Source organism: Chlorocebus sabaeus, chromosome 20 (assembly GCF_047675955.1).
Source record: "Chlorocebus sabaeus isolate Y175 chromosome 20, mChlSab1.0.hap1, whole genome shotgun sequence".
In the NCBI taxonomy this organism is placed as follows: Eukaryota; Metazoa; Chordata; class Mammalia; order Primates; family Cercopithecidae; genus Chlorocebus; species Chlorocebus sabaeus.
This window is the reverse complement of record NC_132923.1, coordinates 41,440,501-41,458,090: the sequence shown is the minus strand read 5'-3', so window position 1 is coordinate 41,458,090 and position 17,590 is coordinate 41,440,501. Positions and strand designations below refer to the sequence as shown.

General features: G+C 38.2%; 1 protein-coding gene across 5 annotated transcripts in view; it reads left to right on the top strand.

Annotated features, from left to right (window-relative positions):
- TLCD4 (TLC domain containing 4) overlaps nucleotides 1–17,590 on the top strand; it is a 79,498-nt gene that overhangs the window by 20,022 nt on the left and 41,886 nt on the right. For 4 of the 5 annotated variants that reach the window (XM_007977882.3, XM_038003358.2, XM_038003363.2 and 1 more), the window contains 2 exons: nucleotides 9,886–10,051; nucleotides 15,000–15,089. In XM_007977882.3, the coding sequence (XP_007976073.1) occupies nucleotides 9,897–10,051; nucleotides 15,000–15,089 (245 nt within the window). In that variant the 5' untranslated portion in view covers nucleotides 9,886–9,896. Of the gene's footprint in view, nucleotides 1–9,405; nucleotides 9,506–9,885; nucleotides 10,052–14,999; nucleotides 15,090–17,590 lie in introns of all 5 variants that reach the window. The other variant, XM_038003353.2, reaches the window with a different exon arrangement.

The window sequence follows — 17,590 nt, the reverse complement described above, 5'->3', positions numbered from 1 at the left end:
AAGACATGTCATTCCAGGTGAAGATAATGGACTGAGTTGTCTAGGAGATGTGGAGCCATCAAATGAGCAGGAAGATGGCAGGGCTTGACGACATCAGTGAGCCAGGGCTAATGTCTTTGAGTAAGCAGAAGTGATTGGGAGATTAGAATATAACAGTGAGGAAAGGAAGAGGTGGTGTAACTGAATGGCAGGACCCTAAAAAGGATATGGGTGTTTGCAGCGGACAGGGGACTGGAGGAATAAGGCCTGAAGCGGGACAGGTACCAAGGCCATCTCCTGACTCCAGTGTGAGAGACTGCTACTTGAGAGGGTTGCAGGAGAAGAGGGTGTCTTCAGCATGCTCAGAGGAGAGGCCGAGGATATGACACTACTTTCTGGGTGTAGAGCAGCAGTTCCAAGGGACCTAGTGGAAGGTTGTGGGAGGTGGAGAGGGTGATGGACTGGGAAGGAACTTTGAAGCAAAACAGAGGTACTCAAGTGGTAGAGGATAGATCTCTGCAGTGGGCACTGCCTACATTTTAAGTGTTGACTGATGAAAAAAGGCATGAGTTAGGGGTCTAGGACCTGGTGGCTGTAGGATGGTTTTGTTTTCCTTGACTAGAGTGACAACAGGCCCAGAGGTTGTATGTCCTGTGTGCTGCTGGAGTTGGATGACGGTAGAAGCAGAGACTGGGTGCACACCATATGCTGAGTACTGTTCTAAGTGCCCAAGAAACATTATATCATATATTTCTTATTACAACCATGTCAGGCTAGTACTGTTGATATCTCTATCTTACAGATGAGGAAACTGAGGTTCTGTTAAGGTAAGTTTAGTAATTTTTCTAAGGCTACGCAGCTAGCAAGTGGTAGAACTGAGACTCAAAATCAAGACTTTGGGTGTATGTACTTCCCATCATGGTATATATACTTAACATTTCCTTCTCTGTGAAATTATGGTTTTTAACATAACTGAGAGAATGTTGGGAAGTTAATGGAATAGGAATTGTCTTTCTGATTACTAAAATTAAGTTCAATTCTAGACCCCAAATCTTGTTTCCAGAGTCCTCTAAAGGTTAGGCTAGGGCCCCCGCCTTCTGCAGACATCTCTCCCAGCTGTTCTTTTACCACTTCCGTGATAGACACTTGGACACTTCTAAAGGGTTAGAGGGTGGTTAAGTTAAACTGCCCACTTGTGCAATTTTGAGTAATGCAGAGTAAGTTCCCGCTCTTATTTTTTTGTACACTTTTTTTTTTTTGACTTAGAGTCTACCTCTGTTGCCCAGGCTAGAGTGCAGTGGCCTGATCTTGGCTCATTGCAACCTCCGTCTTTCAGGTTCAGGTGATTCTTTTGCCTTAGCCTCCCAAGTAGCTGGGACAACAGCCGCATACCACCACCACGCCCGGCTGATTTTTGTATTTTTAGTAGAGATGGGATTTCACCATGTTGACGAGACTGGTCTTGAACTCCTGACCTCAAGTGATCTGCCCGCCTTGGCCTCCCAGAGTGCTGGGATTACAGGTGTGAGCTACCACGCCCAGCCACAACACTTCTTTAAATGTTCAAGGAATGCTCTCAAGTTTGTTTTGTTTTGTTTTTGAGACTGGGTCTCACTCTGTCACCCAGGCTGGAATGCACTAATGTGATCTCCACCTCCTGGGCTCAAGTGATTCTCCTACCTCAGCCTCTGGGTAGCTGGGATTACAGGCGTGCACCACCACATCTAGCTAATTTTTGTATTTCTTTGTAGAGATGGGGTTTCACCATGTTGCAAAAGACTGATCTTGAACTCTTGGGGTCAGGTGATCCACTGGCCTTGACCTCCCAAAGTGCTGGGATTATAGGCATGACCCACTGAGCCCAGCCTGCTCTCAGGTTTTCAAGTTTTTTTTTTTTTTTTTTTTTAAAGAAATCTTATTCCCAAGCTACCATTATTCAGCCTCTTAGCTCTTTATGATATGATACTGTTTCTAAAGATTACCATCTTTACACCACTCTAAAGGTACTTTGGTATGTAATTAATTGGGAGTATATGGGACTGATACTTGATCAAAAGATGCACATCTATTCTTTCTGAGTATAAATGAGCCTGAAATTTGTTTTTTTTGTGTGTGTGTTTAGTATCTTCATTTTACTGTTGTCTTTCATTGATTTGTGTCACTTACAATCCTAAGGTCTTGTGTGTATGGCTATTATGCCAAGTCCTATACTTTGGTATTGCCTTTAAAAGTTTTATTATATTTTGCCTTTATGATTGGGATTCATTATTTCAGCTAATAAAGATAATTTCAAACCTGATTCTGTTAACTTAATGTATTTGCTGTCTTTCCCACCTCTGTTATATGCAGCTTAAGTAAACATACAAATATTTACAAAAAATATTTACTAAAACAGGAACAAAATAGAGAAAATCATATAAAATATCAGGAGATATTTCTCAATTCTACTTTGGATCATTAATTTACATGCTGCTTCTAGTTTTCAGCTAGCTCTTGGGCTCACTAACTTTGTTAATCTAGCCACTTCTTATTTTTTTTTTGGTATTATTCATAAGGCTATCATGAGAAACTTTCAGAACTTTGCTGGAATCAAGGTATCCTTCACTTGGTATTCTCCAATCTACTAGGATTTCTTGATCAGTTATTTGTAGAGGTAAGGTATAGGAAGGAATCAAGGATGACTGAGCTGTTCCAGGTTGGAAGATGGGGCAATGTTGTGGGTGTCCGTGTCATTCATTGAGGTATGGCACCACGGAGAAGGGCTGCTTGGGGTTAAGTTCAGCTTGGGCCAAGTAGAACCTGCGGCACCTCCGGATGCCCAAATGGAGCCCATCCAGAGGGTGGCTGACCATTCAGGGCTGGTGCATGGGGGGTGGTGAAATCTAGTTGCACACAGTATAAGCAGTGTTGAAGGTGCAGGGCACATAGCCAGGCAGAACCTATAGTATGCAGAGAAGAGGTTCAGGTAGTGGGAGTTGCGGGGAAGTAGTAAACATTGCCAAGTTAAAGGTGTTTATGCCTGATCGCCTTCATTTTCTTGGTCAAATGGGAAGAAACCTCACCTATTTTAAGAGGGAGAACTAGAGATTTGAGAGCAGTGAATATTTGGAATCAATGTGGGAAATAGGAGAGGGAGCTTACCAGGGATGGGAAAAGGAATGCTAAGCATAAGTGGAGCATTCTTCCCACCTTCCCCCTTCTTTGCTGCCCTTAAAAACAAACACACAGACCCTTCACCCTTCTTTTTGGGGATTTTTACTGGAAAACACTCCAGCAGTGGTTCTCACTGGGGGATTATATTAGAAAATGAAGGAGTGGGGTTATGTATGTACATGGAAGTGGCACTGGTATTTTGACATATTCTCTAAGGAATTTACAAAGGAATCACAAATGGGGGAAATGAGTGAGTGATCGTGTTTTGGTGGGGAGGGGCTGGTGATCCTAACCTCACTTAATAGAACTGAGTCTTTTTTTTTTTAAAGTCAATTTCCTTTAAAATTGCCCCTTTCTCCCTTCCTCCCCTCATCCCCTCTTCCCTCCTCCTCTCCTTCCTGCTTTCCGTCCTCCTCTCCTTTTCTCTTTCCCTCTCTCCCTCCCTTTCTTCCTTCTCTTTCTTTTTGAAACAGGGTCTTGCGAGGACACCCAGGCCGGAGTGCCATGGTACACAATCATAGCTCACTGTAACCTTGATCTCCTGGGCTCAAGTGATCCTCCCATCTCTGCCTCCTGAGTAGCTGGAACTACAGGAATGTGCTACCACAACCAGCTAATTTTTCTATTTTTTGTAGAGACAGGGTCTCATTAATGTTGTTCAGGCTGGTCTTAAACTCCTGGCTTGAAGGAGTCCTTCTACCTGGGCCTCCCAAACTGCTGGAATTACAGGCCTGAGCCTGGCTGAGAGCTGACTCTTTTGGGCTCCAGCCTCAAAGCATCTTATTGGGATTTTCATAGAAGAGAAGATGTTCTCTTGGTTTACCTCGAATACTTTTGGATACCTTCTCACTGTTACGTGTCACCTCTCCTGGGCATTTATTCCTTGGAAAGCAGGGAGCGTTCCCTTAGCACCCTGCACTTACCACTTCATGTGGTGAGGATCAATTTCTTTGTATCCCTACTGACTGTAAGCATGTTTCCCTATATTGTATTCCAGCACAGTGCCTGACTCATGGTGGACCAGAGACAGATGGATGGACTGTTTTTTGATGTGAAGACTGAATCAGCCCCGGCAGTGCTGTTTCCCAGGGCCCTGTCTCTGGGAGTCCTCCTGCTGGAAGGGAAGGGCTCTCATAGCTGATAGTTAAGAAATGTACAGTCACGCATTGCTTAACAATGGGGATACATTCTAAGAAATGTGTCCTTAACACAATTATATCATTGTGTGAACATCATAGAGTGCACTTAACACAAACCTATACAGAACAGCCTACCACACCCATGGCTATATGACATAACCTGTTGCTCCTAGGCTGCAAGCCTGTACAGCATTTACTGTACTGAATACTACAGACAGTTGCTACACAATGGCAAGTATTGTGTATCTAAACATAGAAAAGGTACAGTTGAAAATGTAGTAAAAAGATTAAAAATTGGACCAGGCACAGTGGCTCATACCTGTAATCCTAGTGGTTTGGGAGGCTGAGGTGGGAGGATCACTTGAGGCCAGGACTTAGAGACTATCCTCGGCAACATAGTGAGACCCAGTCTCTACCCAAAAAAAAAAAAAAAAAAAAAAATGAGCTGGGTGTGGTGGCTACATGGGAGGCTGAGGTGGGAGGATCACTTGAGCCTAGAAGTTTGAGGTTACAATGAGCTATGATTGCACCACTGCACTCTAGCCTGGATGACAGAGTGAGAACCTGTGTCCAAAAAAAAAAAAAAAAAAAAAAAAAAAAACGGTACACCACCTCTGTGGAGCAATTACTGTGAATGGAGCTTGCAGGACTAGAAGTTGCTTTAGGTGAATCAGTGAGTGGTGAGTGAATGTGGGGGGCTAAGACATTACTGAACACTACTGTAGGCTTTATAAGCACTGTACATTTAGGCTACATTAAATTGATTTTAAAAATTTATTTCTTCAATAAATTAACCCTAGCTTAGTTTCTTTTTTATTTTATAAACTTTTTAATTTAAACTTTTGATTTTTTTTGTTTTTTTGAGACAAAGTTTTCACTTTTGTCACCTAGGCTGGAGTGCAGTGGCGTGATCTTGGCGCACTCCAATCTCCGCTTCCCAGGTTCAAGCGGTTCTCCTGCCTCAGCCTCTGAGTTGTTGAGACAACAGACGCGTGCCACCACGCCCAGCTAATTTTTTGTATATTTTGTAGCGATAGGATTTCACCATGTTGTCCAGGCTGGTCTCGAACCCCTGAGCTCAGGTGATCCACCAGCCTCGGCCTCTCAAAGTGTTGCGATTACAGGCGTGAGCCACTGCGCCCAGCCTTTGATTCTTTTTAATAACACTTATCTGAAAACAAACCCATTGTGTAGCTGTAGAAAAATATTTTCTTTATATCCTTATTTTATAAGCTTCTTTCTATTTTTAAAATTAAATTATTATATTATTACTTTTTTGTTAAAAATCTAAGACTCAGACACACACATTAGCCTAGGTCTGCATAGGGTCAGAATGATCAATATCACTGTTGTCCACCTCCACATCTTGTCCCACTGGAAGGTCTTCAGGGACAGTAACACACATGGAGCTGTCATCTCCTACGAGAACATGCCTCCTTCTGGACTACTTCCTGAAGGACTTTCCTGAGGCTGTTTTACAGTTGATGGTGTGTGTGTGTGTTTTAATAAATAGAAGGAATACACTGTAAAATCATGATAAGTATAGTGTAGTAAATGCATAAGCCAGTAACATAGTCATTTATTATCATTATCAACTATTATGTACTGCACATAATTGTATGCGCTAGACTTTTATATGACCGTCAGTGCAGTAGGTTTATTTACACCAGCATCACCCCAAACACGTGAGTAATGTGTCGCACTACGGTGTTATGATGGCTATAGCGTCTCTAGGTGATAGGAATTTTCAGCTCCATTGTAATCTTTTTTTTTTGAGACGGAGTCTCGCTCTGTCGCCCAGGCTGGAGTGCAGTGGCGCGATCTCGGCTCACTGCAAGCTCCGCCTCCCAGGTTCGCGCCATTCTCCTGTCTCAGCCTCCTGAGTAACTGGGACTATAGGCGCCCGCCACCACGCCCGGCTAATTTTTTGTATTTTTAGTAGAGACGGGGTTTCACTGTGGTCTCGATTTCCTGACCTTGTGATCCGCCCGCCTCGTCCTCCCAAAGTGCTGGGATTACAGGCGTGAGCCACCGCGCCAGGCTCCATTGTAATCTTATGAGACCACCATTGTATATGTGGTCTGTCATTGACTGAAACATTGTTATGCAGTGCATGACTAAACTTCAGACCTTTTCATGTTTTTCCCTACTAAGAAATCAGTGTCAATTAAAGTTTATGTAAACCATCTTGAATGAAAAGTATAAACATTATTTCATTCAACAGGTCTCTGGAAAAGTTTCTTTGATGTCCGTAATTCCTGTGAATCAAGATGGACTAATTATATTGTAGAGTTCATGTCTAGACATTCTTGTAAATTGCTACAGAAGTATTTCCCTTATCTGTTTGAACTGCTCTTCTCTAGGCCAAATAGTATCCTTCTGCCAGCTTCTAGCTACCTGTAGAGGTATATGAAGGAGGTCTGCTTTTCCAGTATTAATGTATATTCCTGTACTTAATAATCACCAAACTCTTACAGGCCCTTAATATGTGTTAGTAATGAGCATCCTTTGGTTTTATCACTTTTTACCATTTTTCTTGCCTGATTCATGCATTAAAGTGAATGAACAGGGGTAGCTGCTGCTTAACAGAAGCCTTGGTTTTCTGGGGAAATTTTTAAAGATCTCTAGATTAGTTCTTGATTTGGCATGACTGATTAAGCAAGCAGCTGTTTACTGAGAGGCAAAGCTGAGAGTAGAACAATTTAATTGGCTTCTATCTGTTGAGCTTTTAATGGAAGTCACAGCTTGAATATATGGAGCTCTTTGTTTTTAAATGAAACATTTTTTCAAAGGGAGACTCTCAACATATATCCAAAGTCTTACCTGAAAATGATTCTGTTCAAAATATAATATTCATCCAGTAAACTCGATTTTGTGGGAGAGAGGGGATGATACATTTTTTAATGGTGAATTATTTGAGTGCTTTTAAATACATTAGTTAAATGAACAATTCATAAAATGGATAAGGTATGATATGTTTTATGACACCTTTTAACATTCATGAAATAAATGCTTTGTATACATTGAATTTTAACAAACTAAACGAGCAGCCCATGCCCACCTGCTGGCTGTAGGATCAGCAGAGAGCATACAAAAGTCTTCAGGGCAAACCTCCTCACATTTAAGATTAGATTCTCCATTCTCTTCTGATTACTGATTATATTTTTTTCCCAATTTTGTGTCCATCTGGCCTCCAGATACCTATTTGCTTTAATCTTAGAAAAGCATTATTCTCCTTACATCCCACTTAGCAAATTATGGTGCTGCTTAATTTATGTACAAAACTTTTATGTATTGTTTGGTTAATATTAAACCTAGGCTAAAAGGCCACAAATTAAAAATTTAATACCCAATAAACATATGTTGAATTAAAAAGAAGTAAAAGAGCAGTAAAGTTAATGGAGTCTCATAGAGAAGAATTGTAATATCAATATTTTTACCAAGCACGTGCACGCGCACGCGCACACACACACACACAAAGAATGAGGAAAGAATTCATTATAGGCATGTGAATTGTGTCGGAAGGGGCCCTGTGGGAGACTGATTCTTATTACCATATCCTGGTCGGGAGGGATTATGAAGTGGGGTTATTGCTAGTGCAGTCAATGACTTGGCTTTTCTCTGGTGAATTGACTTCAATAGGTGACTTTATTTCTTTGCATTAGGCAGCTGGAAATGTGTATTGATTTATTTCCTTTTCATTTGAGGATCAGCTCTATCAAAGATGGAGCCATAGAAATGCTATATTTGCTGGACATGAGCAAATGCTTTAGTGCCTTTTTTTTGGGTCTGAATATTCCTAAGATTTTTAGGAGCCAAATAAAGTTCAGCTCAATGAGATAGAAAACACACTTTGAGTGTGCATATATGCATAGTACTGTTCTTTCTGCTAACTTGATTGTTAAGACCTGAAGCTCTTTTATAAAAATCTTTTTTTTTTTTTTTTTTTTTTTAAAGGGATAAAAAGCCCTGCAGGCCTTTTGCTCCAAGAACCTGTGTGATTGAAGAGCATGTTTTTAAAGTTAAATTCTCATTTGTGCAGTGACAGTGTTAGCAGTGGAGGGTGTTCAGGTTCTTGGCATTTTGAACAAAGTATTGGACAAAATGCACAAACAAAGCAAGGAAGGAATGAAGCAACAAAAGTAGACATTTATTAAAAACGGAAGTACACTCCACAGGGTGGGAGTGGGTTCTTCCATAGAGGCTCAAGAGCCCAGTTACAGAATTTTCTAGGGTTTAAATACCCACTACAGGTTTCCCATTGGCCACTTCTTGTACACCCCATGCAAATGAAGTAGTGGCCCACAACCAGCCTGATTGGTTGAGGAAAACAACCAATCAGAGGCTGAAGTGAAATTACAAAGTTACACTTCTAGGCCGGGTGTGGTGATTCAGGCCTGTAATCCCAGCACTTTAGGGCGCTGAGGTGGGCGGATCACGAGGTCAGGAGTTCAAGACCAGTCTGGCCAACATGGTGAAACCCCGTCTCTACTAAAAATACAAAAATTAGCCAAGTGTGGTGGTGTGTGCCTGTAATCCCAGCTACTGGGGAGGCTGAGGCAGGAGAATTGCTTGAACCTGGGAGGCGGAGGTTGCAGTGAGCTGAGATCGATAGCACCACTGCACTCTATCCTGGGGGCAAAGCAAGACCCCATTTGGGGAAGGGAATGGGGGGTGGGGGGGAGGGGAAGTTACACTTCTGTGCAAAGGAAGATTTGGCTGGCAGTTAGTCAGATTGGTTGGGGAAAGCAATCAATCAGAGGCTGAAACCAAGTTATAAAGTTGCACTCCTATGTAAACATCTGATTGGTTCTGGAAAGCAATCGGAGGTACTTTCAGTTTTCCATTTGCCACTCAGAAAAGTGGGGGAGGGGCTTGCAAAGGAGGTAACCTCCAGTTATATTGTTACTTAGGTGTGTAAAGTTGGGCCTTTCTGTTTGATTTAGTTCTAGGAAGTCAGTATGAATCAGCCTTAGGTTCCCCTGCCTCGAGACCATATTGTCTTGCCCCAGCAGTGCTATGGCTCTTTTCTAAGACTGTGATCTTAAGATTTTAATTTTGTTTTAAATGTTGTTTGTCCTGCTGCAACATGAGTTTTTTTATTATGGAATTATTTTTTGTTTTGTTATTGCAGGCGGTGTTAATTCTATGATATTTGACTTGATTGTTTCTTAGAAATTATGTAACCAACTGTTTCATATCATAGATGAGAAATTGAGGAATAAAGAAATCAGGTGATTTGTCCTACATTTAATTGAAATATTATTAAAAGAATACTTTTTACTGATAGTACTTGAAATTCCCTGTTAATGTTAAGACTTAGATAATTTTGAATATCATGATGTTAAAATTATAAATGACACCTATAATATTGAGATCTTTAAGATAATAGATTTTTTCTTTTATTCTGAATACAAACATAAGATACATGACAAATAGATGGTAAAGGTGAAGAAATATACAAAAGGCCAAAAATTCTTAGTTTCTTTATCTTCTTACATTTGTTCTAAATTTTAAAAATTTCTAAAATTACAAGACATATTTCTTAAAATAAAAAAATTTACTCTAGCTTTATTATGAGATAACAATTTATAGCTGTCATTTATCTTAACAGGTTGAAGAAATATGGAGATCAACACAAAACTGTTCATCAGTGTTATTTGTACCAGCTTTTTCACCTTTCAGCTTCTTTTCTACTTTGTAAGTTACTGGTTTTCAGCAAAAGTTTCTCCAGGTTTCAATAGTCTCAGCTTCGAAAAGAAGATTGAATGGAACTCAAGGTAAAGCATATGAACATGTAATTGATGAAAAGAAACTAGTTTATGAGATAAAATTATTTAAAATATTTCAAAAAAGTATTTCATTTAGGGTCTAATGTAAGGCCAAATTTTTATTTGATCTTAGGAATAAAAGGAAAAACAAGTAGATGATCTCATGCAAAAAAATTTTTTTTAAGAATTGATATATTGAAAGATGTTAGGATAAATTTATTTAAGTTTCTGAGGAAGTGTGTGAAGATGAAGTAGACTCCAGTGAAGATGAGGTAGACTCCAGCTGACAGGATGAGTACTAGTACTTTCGTGTTCTTTGAAATATTTATAACAAAAATATTCTTTGGAAATGAAGATGGAAGAAAAAATTAGTCGTACTTTTGAGTAGCTTATACTATATAGCATTGGCCAATTTAGCCAGACCTGGGGCAGTTAAACGCTATACACCAGGGAACACAGTGTACAGTCAGTGCATATGAACCTTTTAATGAACTTTGCATTATAATTTAGAACCCTCCAGCATTTATTATTTTGTTACATAATTTTAAAGTAAACATTTCTTTTTAGTTTTTTTTTTAAACAAAAAAGTAAATAGAGAAAGAATTAGACATCTGTTATAGAAATCTGAAGTTTTATTTTTTATTTTTATTTTTATTTTATTTGTTTATTTTTTTGAGACAGACTGCCCAGGCTGGAGTGCAGTGGCGCAATTTTGGCTTGCTGCAACCTCCGCCTCCTGGGTTCAAGCGATTCTCTTGCCTCAGCCTCCCGAGTAGCTGGGATTACAGGCATGCCCCACCACGCCAAGCTAATTTTTGTGTTTTTAGTAGAGACAGGGTTTCACTATATTGGCCAGGCTGGTCTTGAACTCCTGACCTCAGGTGATCCACCCACCTTGCCCTCCCAAAGTGCTGGGAGCCACTGCACCCTGCTAGAGTTTTAAAAAGTTGGTTGCAGTTTTTTTGTGTGTGTGTACAACGTATTAATCTCACAAGATTTCAAATACAAAATGGCTCTGATGACTGCTTCACTTGCTTTAGAGCATTTTATGTCCCCAAACATCACTGTGCATTTGTAAACCTCAGTGAGTCAGAGCAGCCATGGCCATATTTTTTGTTGTTGCTATTTAGTTGAAGTTAATACACTTACCATAAAATGGATTCAGCAAGTCTCTAAAGTTTGCTATAATTATCTTTCATTGAAATTTTATTTTAAAAGTCAAGAAATTCTGTCAGGATTGAGTGTTTGAGAATGGTCATATCTGATTTGAAATTCCCTGTCTTTCTTTGAACCAAATTGTTTTGCAGGCATCTACTTTTATGATTCAGACTGTGAATTTAATAAGACTCTAGTTGTTCTCTTTTGCACTTTACAATGATGTATCAGGTTCATACATGCCAAAGTTCTTTTCACTCAAAAAGCAAGATTTATTTCTCCACATATTTTCAAAAAATAAGCAGTATGATTATTTTGTTTTGAGACTAGCACAAAAATATTGTTCAAATATGTTATGCTAGAGATACCATTACTTTAAAAAATCTTTTCTAACATATGAAGATAGATGGAATGGTAGGAAAGAGAAGGGGGTACATACATCCTCTGATTAAATTTTGAACTATTTTCATTTCCTCTTTACTCTGGTTAGGATAGGTAAAGGCATTTGAATGTTAGGTAGCTGCAAGTCAGAGTAATAGGGAAGGGTACAGAGAGATAGAAGCCAAGGTGAAAATGAAATGAAATTGAAAAATATTTTGCATTATCTAGTCTTATCACTGCCATTCTATGACACAGGAAATACCATTTGGGAGACTGAGTTTCTATTTGAAAAGGAGTCTGGGATTATATAAAATTCATTTAGGTATTCAATGGTGTTTTTCTTTCAAGTTTGCTCCTGCTTGTCACTCCAGCGTTGTTTACATAGGACTTAAGCTGTGTGGTGGTGAAGTGCAAAGTAGGAAAAGGAGGCTGTATTTTGAGTAAAGTATGTATAAATGTCTTAAAATTCAGCCTCCAGTTTGAAACATACAGATAAACACACATAATTCTTTCTAGTAATCAGGAAAGAGTCTCTAAACAATGAATGGTCTGAGCCATCTAGTATAAAAAGAAATGGAGGAAAAAAAATTACTGGAAATGCCCACTTGAGAGACAGCAGTTTAATTAAAAGTGAGAAATTGTTGTACTCAATTGTTACTTTTTCTGAAAATGTATATACTTACAGGTGTTATATCTTGTAAAAGATTTTCTTAATTGTATTCAGTTTCTTGCCTATCACATTGAAAGTCTTATTGTGTTAAAATACTACTAATTTTTAAATGTTTCTCTAAAATTTAGCTCTTTTTGACTGAGCTATATAATTTCTGTTGGCAATATTTGCACTACTTGTGATTAAATTAAAATTGCTATTCTAAAATGGCATTAATCATTTCCTTAGAGTGCTATTTCTCTACATGCACAAACATTTCTTTTCCACCCTCTTTGAAAATAAATTGAAATATTTTATCTTGGGTATCATCTTGGAGTTTTTTTTTAGATACTAAGGAATCTAAATTTTCCTTTGCTAGGAATCTAATTTTAAATAATAAAATACAAAATTTTTATTAACAGAAGTTTCTGAAAATATAGTATAGACTTTTAATACAGAATAGTGTATGAGTAAGGGCAGGGTATTTGTTTTTCCTCTTCATTACAGAGGGAGATATTTGACCGGATCAAGTAACATTTAACATTTCTATACTGAATCATACACTATTTCCGTCAGCTGAGGGCTTAGAATTTTCCACATAACATCTCAAAAGAGAAGTGAATCTGAGGCCTGAGAGTCAGAAATACAAAGTTAGGTTTTTTCAAAAGGGAGCTTTCTGACTATGGTTACCAAACAGTAAAACAAGTCAGTGAGAGAGATTATATATATTTTTTATTTTATAGAATTTTTGAATAGCAATAGAGAGCTGGCTGTATGACCATTTAGATGGAGTATTTTATTTGATACCAAGGAATTTAATTTTTTTTTTTTTTTTTTTTTTTTGAGACAGAGTCTTCCTCTGTCACCCAGGCTAGAGTACAGTGGTGTGATCTCCACTCACTGAAACCTTTGCCTCCCAGGTTCAAGCGATTCTTGTGCCTCAGCCTCCCGAGTAGCTGGGATTACAGGCGTGTACCACCATACCAAGCTAATTTTTGTATTTTTGGTAGAGACAGAATTTCACCATGTTGACCAGGCTGGTCTCAAACTCCTGACCTCAGGTGACCTGCCCACCTTGGCCTCCCAAAGTGCTGGGATTACATGCGTGAGCCACCATGTCCAGCCAAGGAATTTATGTTTTTATCCTGTGCTCAAATGGAATGCAGGTGTACTTGGCATGAAAATTAAATTAGACTTGTAAACCAGATAAATTTGATTAATTATTCACATTTCAAAATGATTCTTAGATATTATAAATGATACTTGGTCAATGCCTTTAAATTAGTGAGAATCTTTGCTCATTTAAAATATGGCTTGATTTAGCATGATATATCTATTTTGTAACACACTATTAGGTCAAGTATATTGGTTTCTCAAGTTACAATGAAATTTTCTGATACCAAACCTAACGTTAGTTGATATGTTTTACTTACTTTTAAAGATTTGGGATCATATTGTAGAGAAAACTTTATTACACACCAGTAATTTTTAGAGAGAAAACTTTGCTGTACCTCTCATTTTTTATCCTAATGAAAAGAAGCTTCATTACTTGTGAACTTCTTGATAAAGATGTGAGAAATCTGAAATTGTTGGGTAAAAAAATTTATTGTATGGATAAATACAAAGTATCCTAGAGTTCTTTAAGTAACACAGAGCTTGGGAATTAGTCAAATCATTAAATTTATTAACAAGATATATTCATAGAAACTATGATTTTTATGTTAAACTTATTCCTTCTATAAAAGAAAACTTGACCTGGATCTTGAGAACATTGTGCTTTCACTTGGGTGTTTCTTTTAAAAACATATTTTCTGTATAAATTCATGGTCCTCAATTTGTCTGTTTAGAAGTGCTTTCATAATAATGATAATGAGGGACTAATAATAGCTACCCTTGCTTTCTTACAAATTTGTTACAAGAATCAAGTGCAATAGTGCATATCAATGTACTTTAAAAACTGAAGTCTCTCAAGATAATACATCTTCATATCATGATCCATTCGAATTGTTTTAAGGATATGGAGTTTGTTAAAGCCAGTAGATCTGGAAGTCATTCCCAGCTGATTGGAGCAGGAAACTTACCTCGTATTGATGCTGTTGGGGCTGGAGGTTGGAGCCAGAGTACAGGGTAGTGGCCTTGCCGGTTGCCATCTGTCTGCACAAAAGTCTGTCAGTCATTGTCATGTGTGAATCTATCTGAACTTTTAACCAAGAAGTGATTTACCAGTTCTCTAGCAGGAAATTGCAGGCCTTGGTATCTTCCTCCTTCTTTATTCCAAATTAAAGCTGTGGCCTTTGGATTTCTAAATGGGCAATTTTGCATTATACTCTCCGTTATACTCTACCCCTATATATAAATGCTTCCAGGTACAACTTGTTAAGAATGTTCTGTGTAGGCCGGGCGTGTGGCTCACACCTGTAATCTCAGCACTTTGGGAGGCCGAGGTGGGCGGATCACGAGGTCAGGGGATCCAGACCATCCTGGCTAACACAGTGAAACCCCGTCTCTACTAAAAATACAAAAAATTAGCTGGGCGTGGTGGCGGGCGCCTGTAGTCCCAGCGAATTGGGAGGCTGAGGCAGGAAAATGGCATGAACCCGGGAGGCAGAGCTTGCAGTGAGCCAAGATCGCGCCACTGCACTCCAGCCTGGGCAACAAAGCGAGACTCCGTATCAAAAAAAAAAAAAAAAAAAAAGGAATGTTCCGTGTCTTGTCAGAATTAAATTTTATTGCAAAGAATCTAAACTTTGTGTGTATTTTGTTTAATTTCAGGGTAGTATCCACATGCCATTCTTTGGTGGTTGGTATTTTTGGCCTGTACATTTTCTTATTCGATGAGCCTACTAAAACTGATCCACTTTGGTAAGCTGTTTCTTTTTCTAAGATTGCCAATTTCGTTTATGTTTGGATATCAATTATTTATAAGAACATCACTTACTTTAAAACAGAAAACATTGATGGTGTATGCTTTGTTAAAATGCTTGTGCTCAGACATTTCAGCAAAGTGCATTTAAATGGTTTATTTTAGATTTGAATACAAATGGAGGCCATTTTGCCTTAGTGTAGCAATTGTTATCCCAAACAAGGAGAATATGATGATAATTTAAACATTTTTACTCTGTTAATGAGTAAAGCCAAGTTATTGTAATCACGATTCTGAAGAAAAATAAATCGTTATTGAGATAGAGTGATCAACTTGGATAATATCTACTTAAGACTTTTTTATCTCCAATTTATGTTTGACTCGTTTGATATCAAAGAGATGAAATGAAAGTTACAGATGGCCATGTGATAGGAATTTAGTATCACAGGATTTGAAACGCTAATGTACTAGTAATAATTATGTTCAGCAGTAATAGGATAACATGTAAGATGGTTCTTTTAGAAAAATTTAAATGTGATTCCAATGGCAGAAATTTTGCAAACTGTTTCCTGGTGTTATATGAGAAGGCTTAGTTCAGCTCAGTCTGAGAGAGCAGGCATGTTTGAAGAAGCGATGCATTGACATGTGGTGGTTGTGGGCTCCAGGGGAGGTAGGGCGATTAGCCTGGATTTTTGAATGCCACCATTTGACTGCAAGGAGGTGTTTCTATTCATAAATACAAAATTATTCCCATAAGAATAATATCAGTATTGATATATTTTCATGGGGATGCTGTTTTTCAAAGGGAATTAATTTAGTGAATTTAATTCCATGACTAGGTTTTTATATAGTCTACCTACCAAATTTCTAGTTTTTTAAAAATTTTAATTTTAATTTTACTAACATGACCATCAGCAAAATAAAACCAATTCTTTTGGGAAGTAAATTTCCAAACAAAGATTTGATTCGTTGTTCAAATTTTGCCTTATCAAACTTTAACATAATTTTTCATATTTTTGTATTTTATGTCATGATTTATTCCAGGTCTAATTTTCCTGGTTGTATTGATAGATCAAACTTTGTAAAGAAGGCACAACTTATGCTAAATCTTTCTGTTAAATATTTGTAGTTCAGCTATTTTAGTTTGTGTTAATTTCACTAGTAGTTCACATTATAAACCAGATAAAGGACTGATAATTTGTATTTGTTTCTTGAAGCAAAAGTATAAATTGTAGGACCTTGGTATGTATAGGGTTGAATTAAACTGTCCTGTTATGATTATTTCCTTATCATGGAATGACAGGCAAATCCTTCCAGTCCTCAGTAGAATGATGGTGATACTATGTTGCCTCAAAATCAGAAGTGGACTAGATGATTGTTGTTGTTGTTGAGATAGAGTCTCACCCTGTTACCCAGGCTGAGGTGCAGTGGCACAATCTCAGCTCACTGCAACCTCTGCCTCTCAGGTACAGGTGATTCTCCTCCCTCAGCCTCTTGAGTAGCTGGGACTACAGGTATGTGCTACCATGCCCGGCTAATTTTTCTATTAGTAGAAATGGGGTTTCACTATGTTATGCCAGATGGTTCTCAAACTCTTGGCCTCAAGTGATCTGCCCACCTTGGCCTCCCAAAGTGCTAAAATTACAGACATGAGCCACCATATCCAGCCTCCTGACTAGATGATTTTTTGATATTGAGTCTCTGATTCAGAATAAGGAATTTAAAAAAAATTAGCATCTGGGATTCCACTTAAGGCTTTTTGCAAACAAATCATGAAAACACATTTATAAATTTCATTATGTTTTGGTAAAATTATTTTAGTAAAACTTTTAGCTAATATATGTAAGAAATTATGGTATTCATGTAGGTAACTTAATACATTGGAGTGTCTTGTAGTTGGCCCTTAGGTATACTCTAAATCCATTATAAATGCCACTGGTAGTATGAAGGATGACTCTCCAATTTAAAACAAAACAGATGCAATGCTGTGCCCCTGGATTGTGGGATTCTGGGCGTAGTTCTAAAAACTTAAGTTTGGAAAATGCACTGGGTACTCAGTCATCCCCAGGAGGTCTGTTCCTAACACTGGGGACCTCAATATAGATTGGCTTTAGGTGCTTTAGAAGATTTCAGACTAGTTTGAATTCTAAATATAGATTGGCTTTAGGTGCTTTAGAAGATTTCAGACTAGTTTGAATTCTAAGAGTTGATTTACCCTCAAGGAAATTTTGTAAACTTCAGGGAAGGTAGAGTAAAATTCATGGAAGGCATGGGCTCTAGAAAATCTCTTGATGAAAACAATTAATCTTGAACAGGAAGGCTACTAAATTCCCTGTGGGTTCAGATTATCCTGGGAATAGCATCTTTCTGCTAACACCAGTACCACATGATGCGTCACAGTTCGGCTAAACTGTCATTGTGTGTTTTGCAATTTTATTCGAAGATGACAGCTTACCATTGGAGAATCTATAGAAAGCAATTTCATTATGTTTCAGTCTCT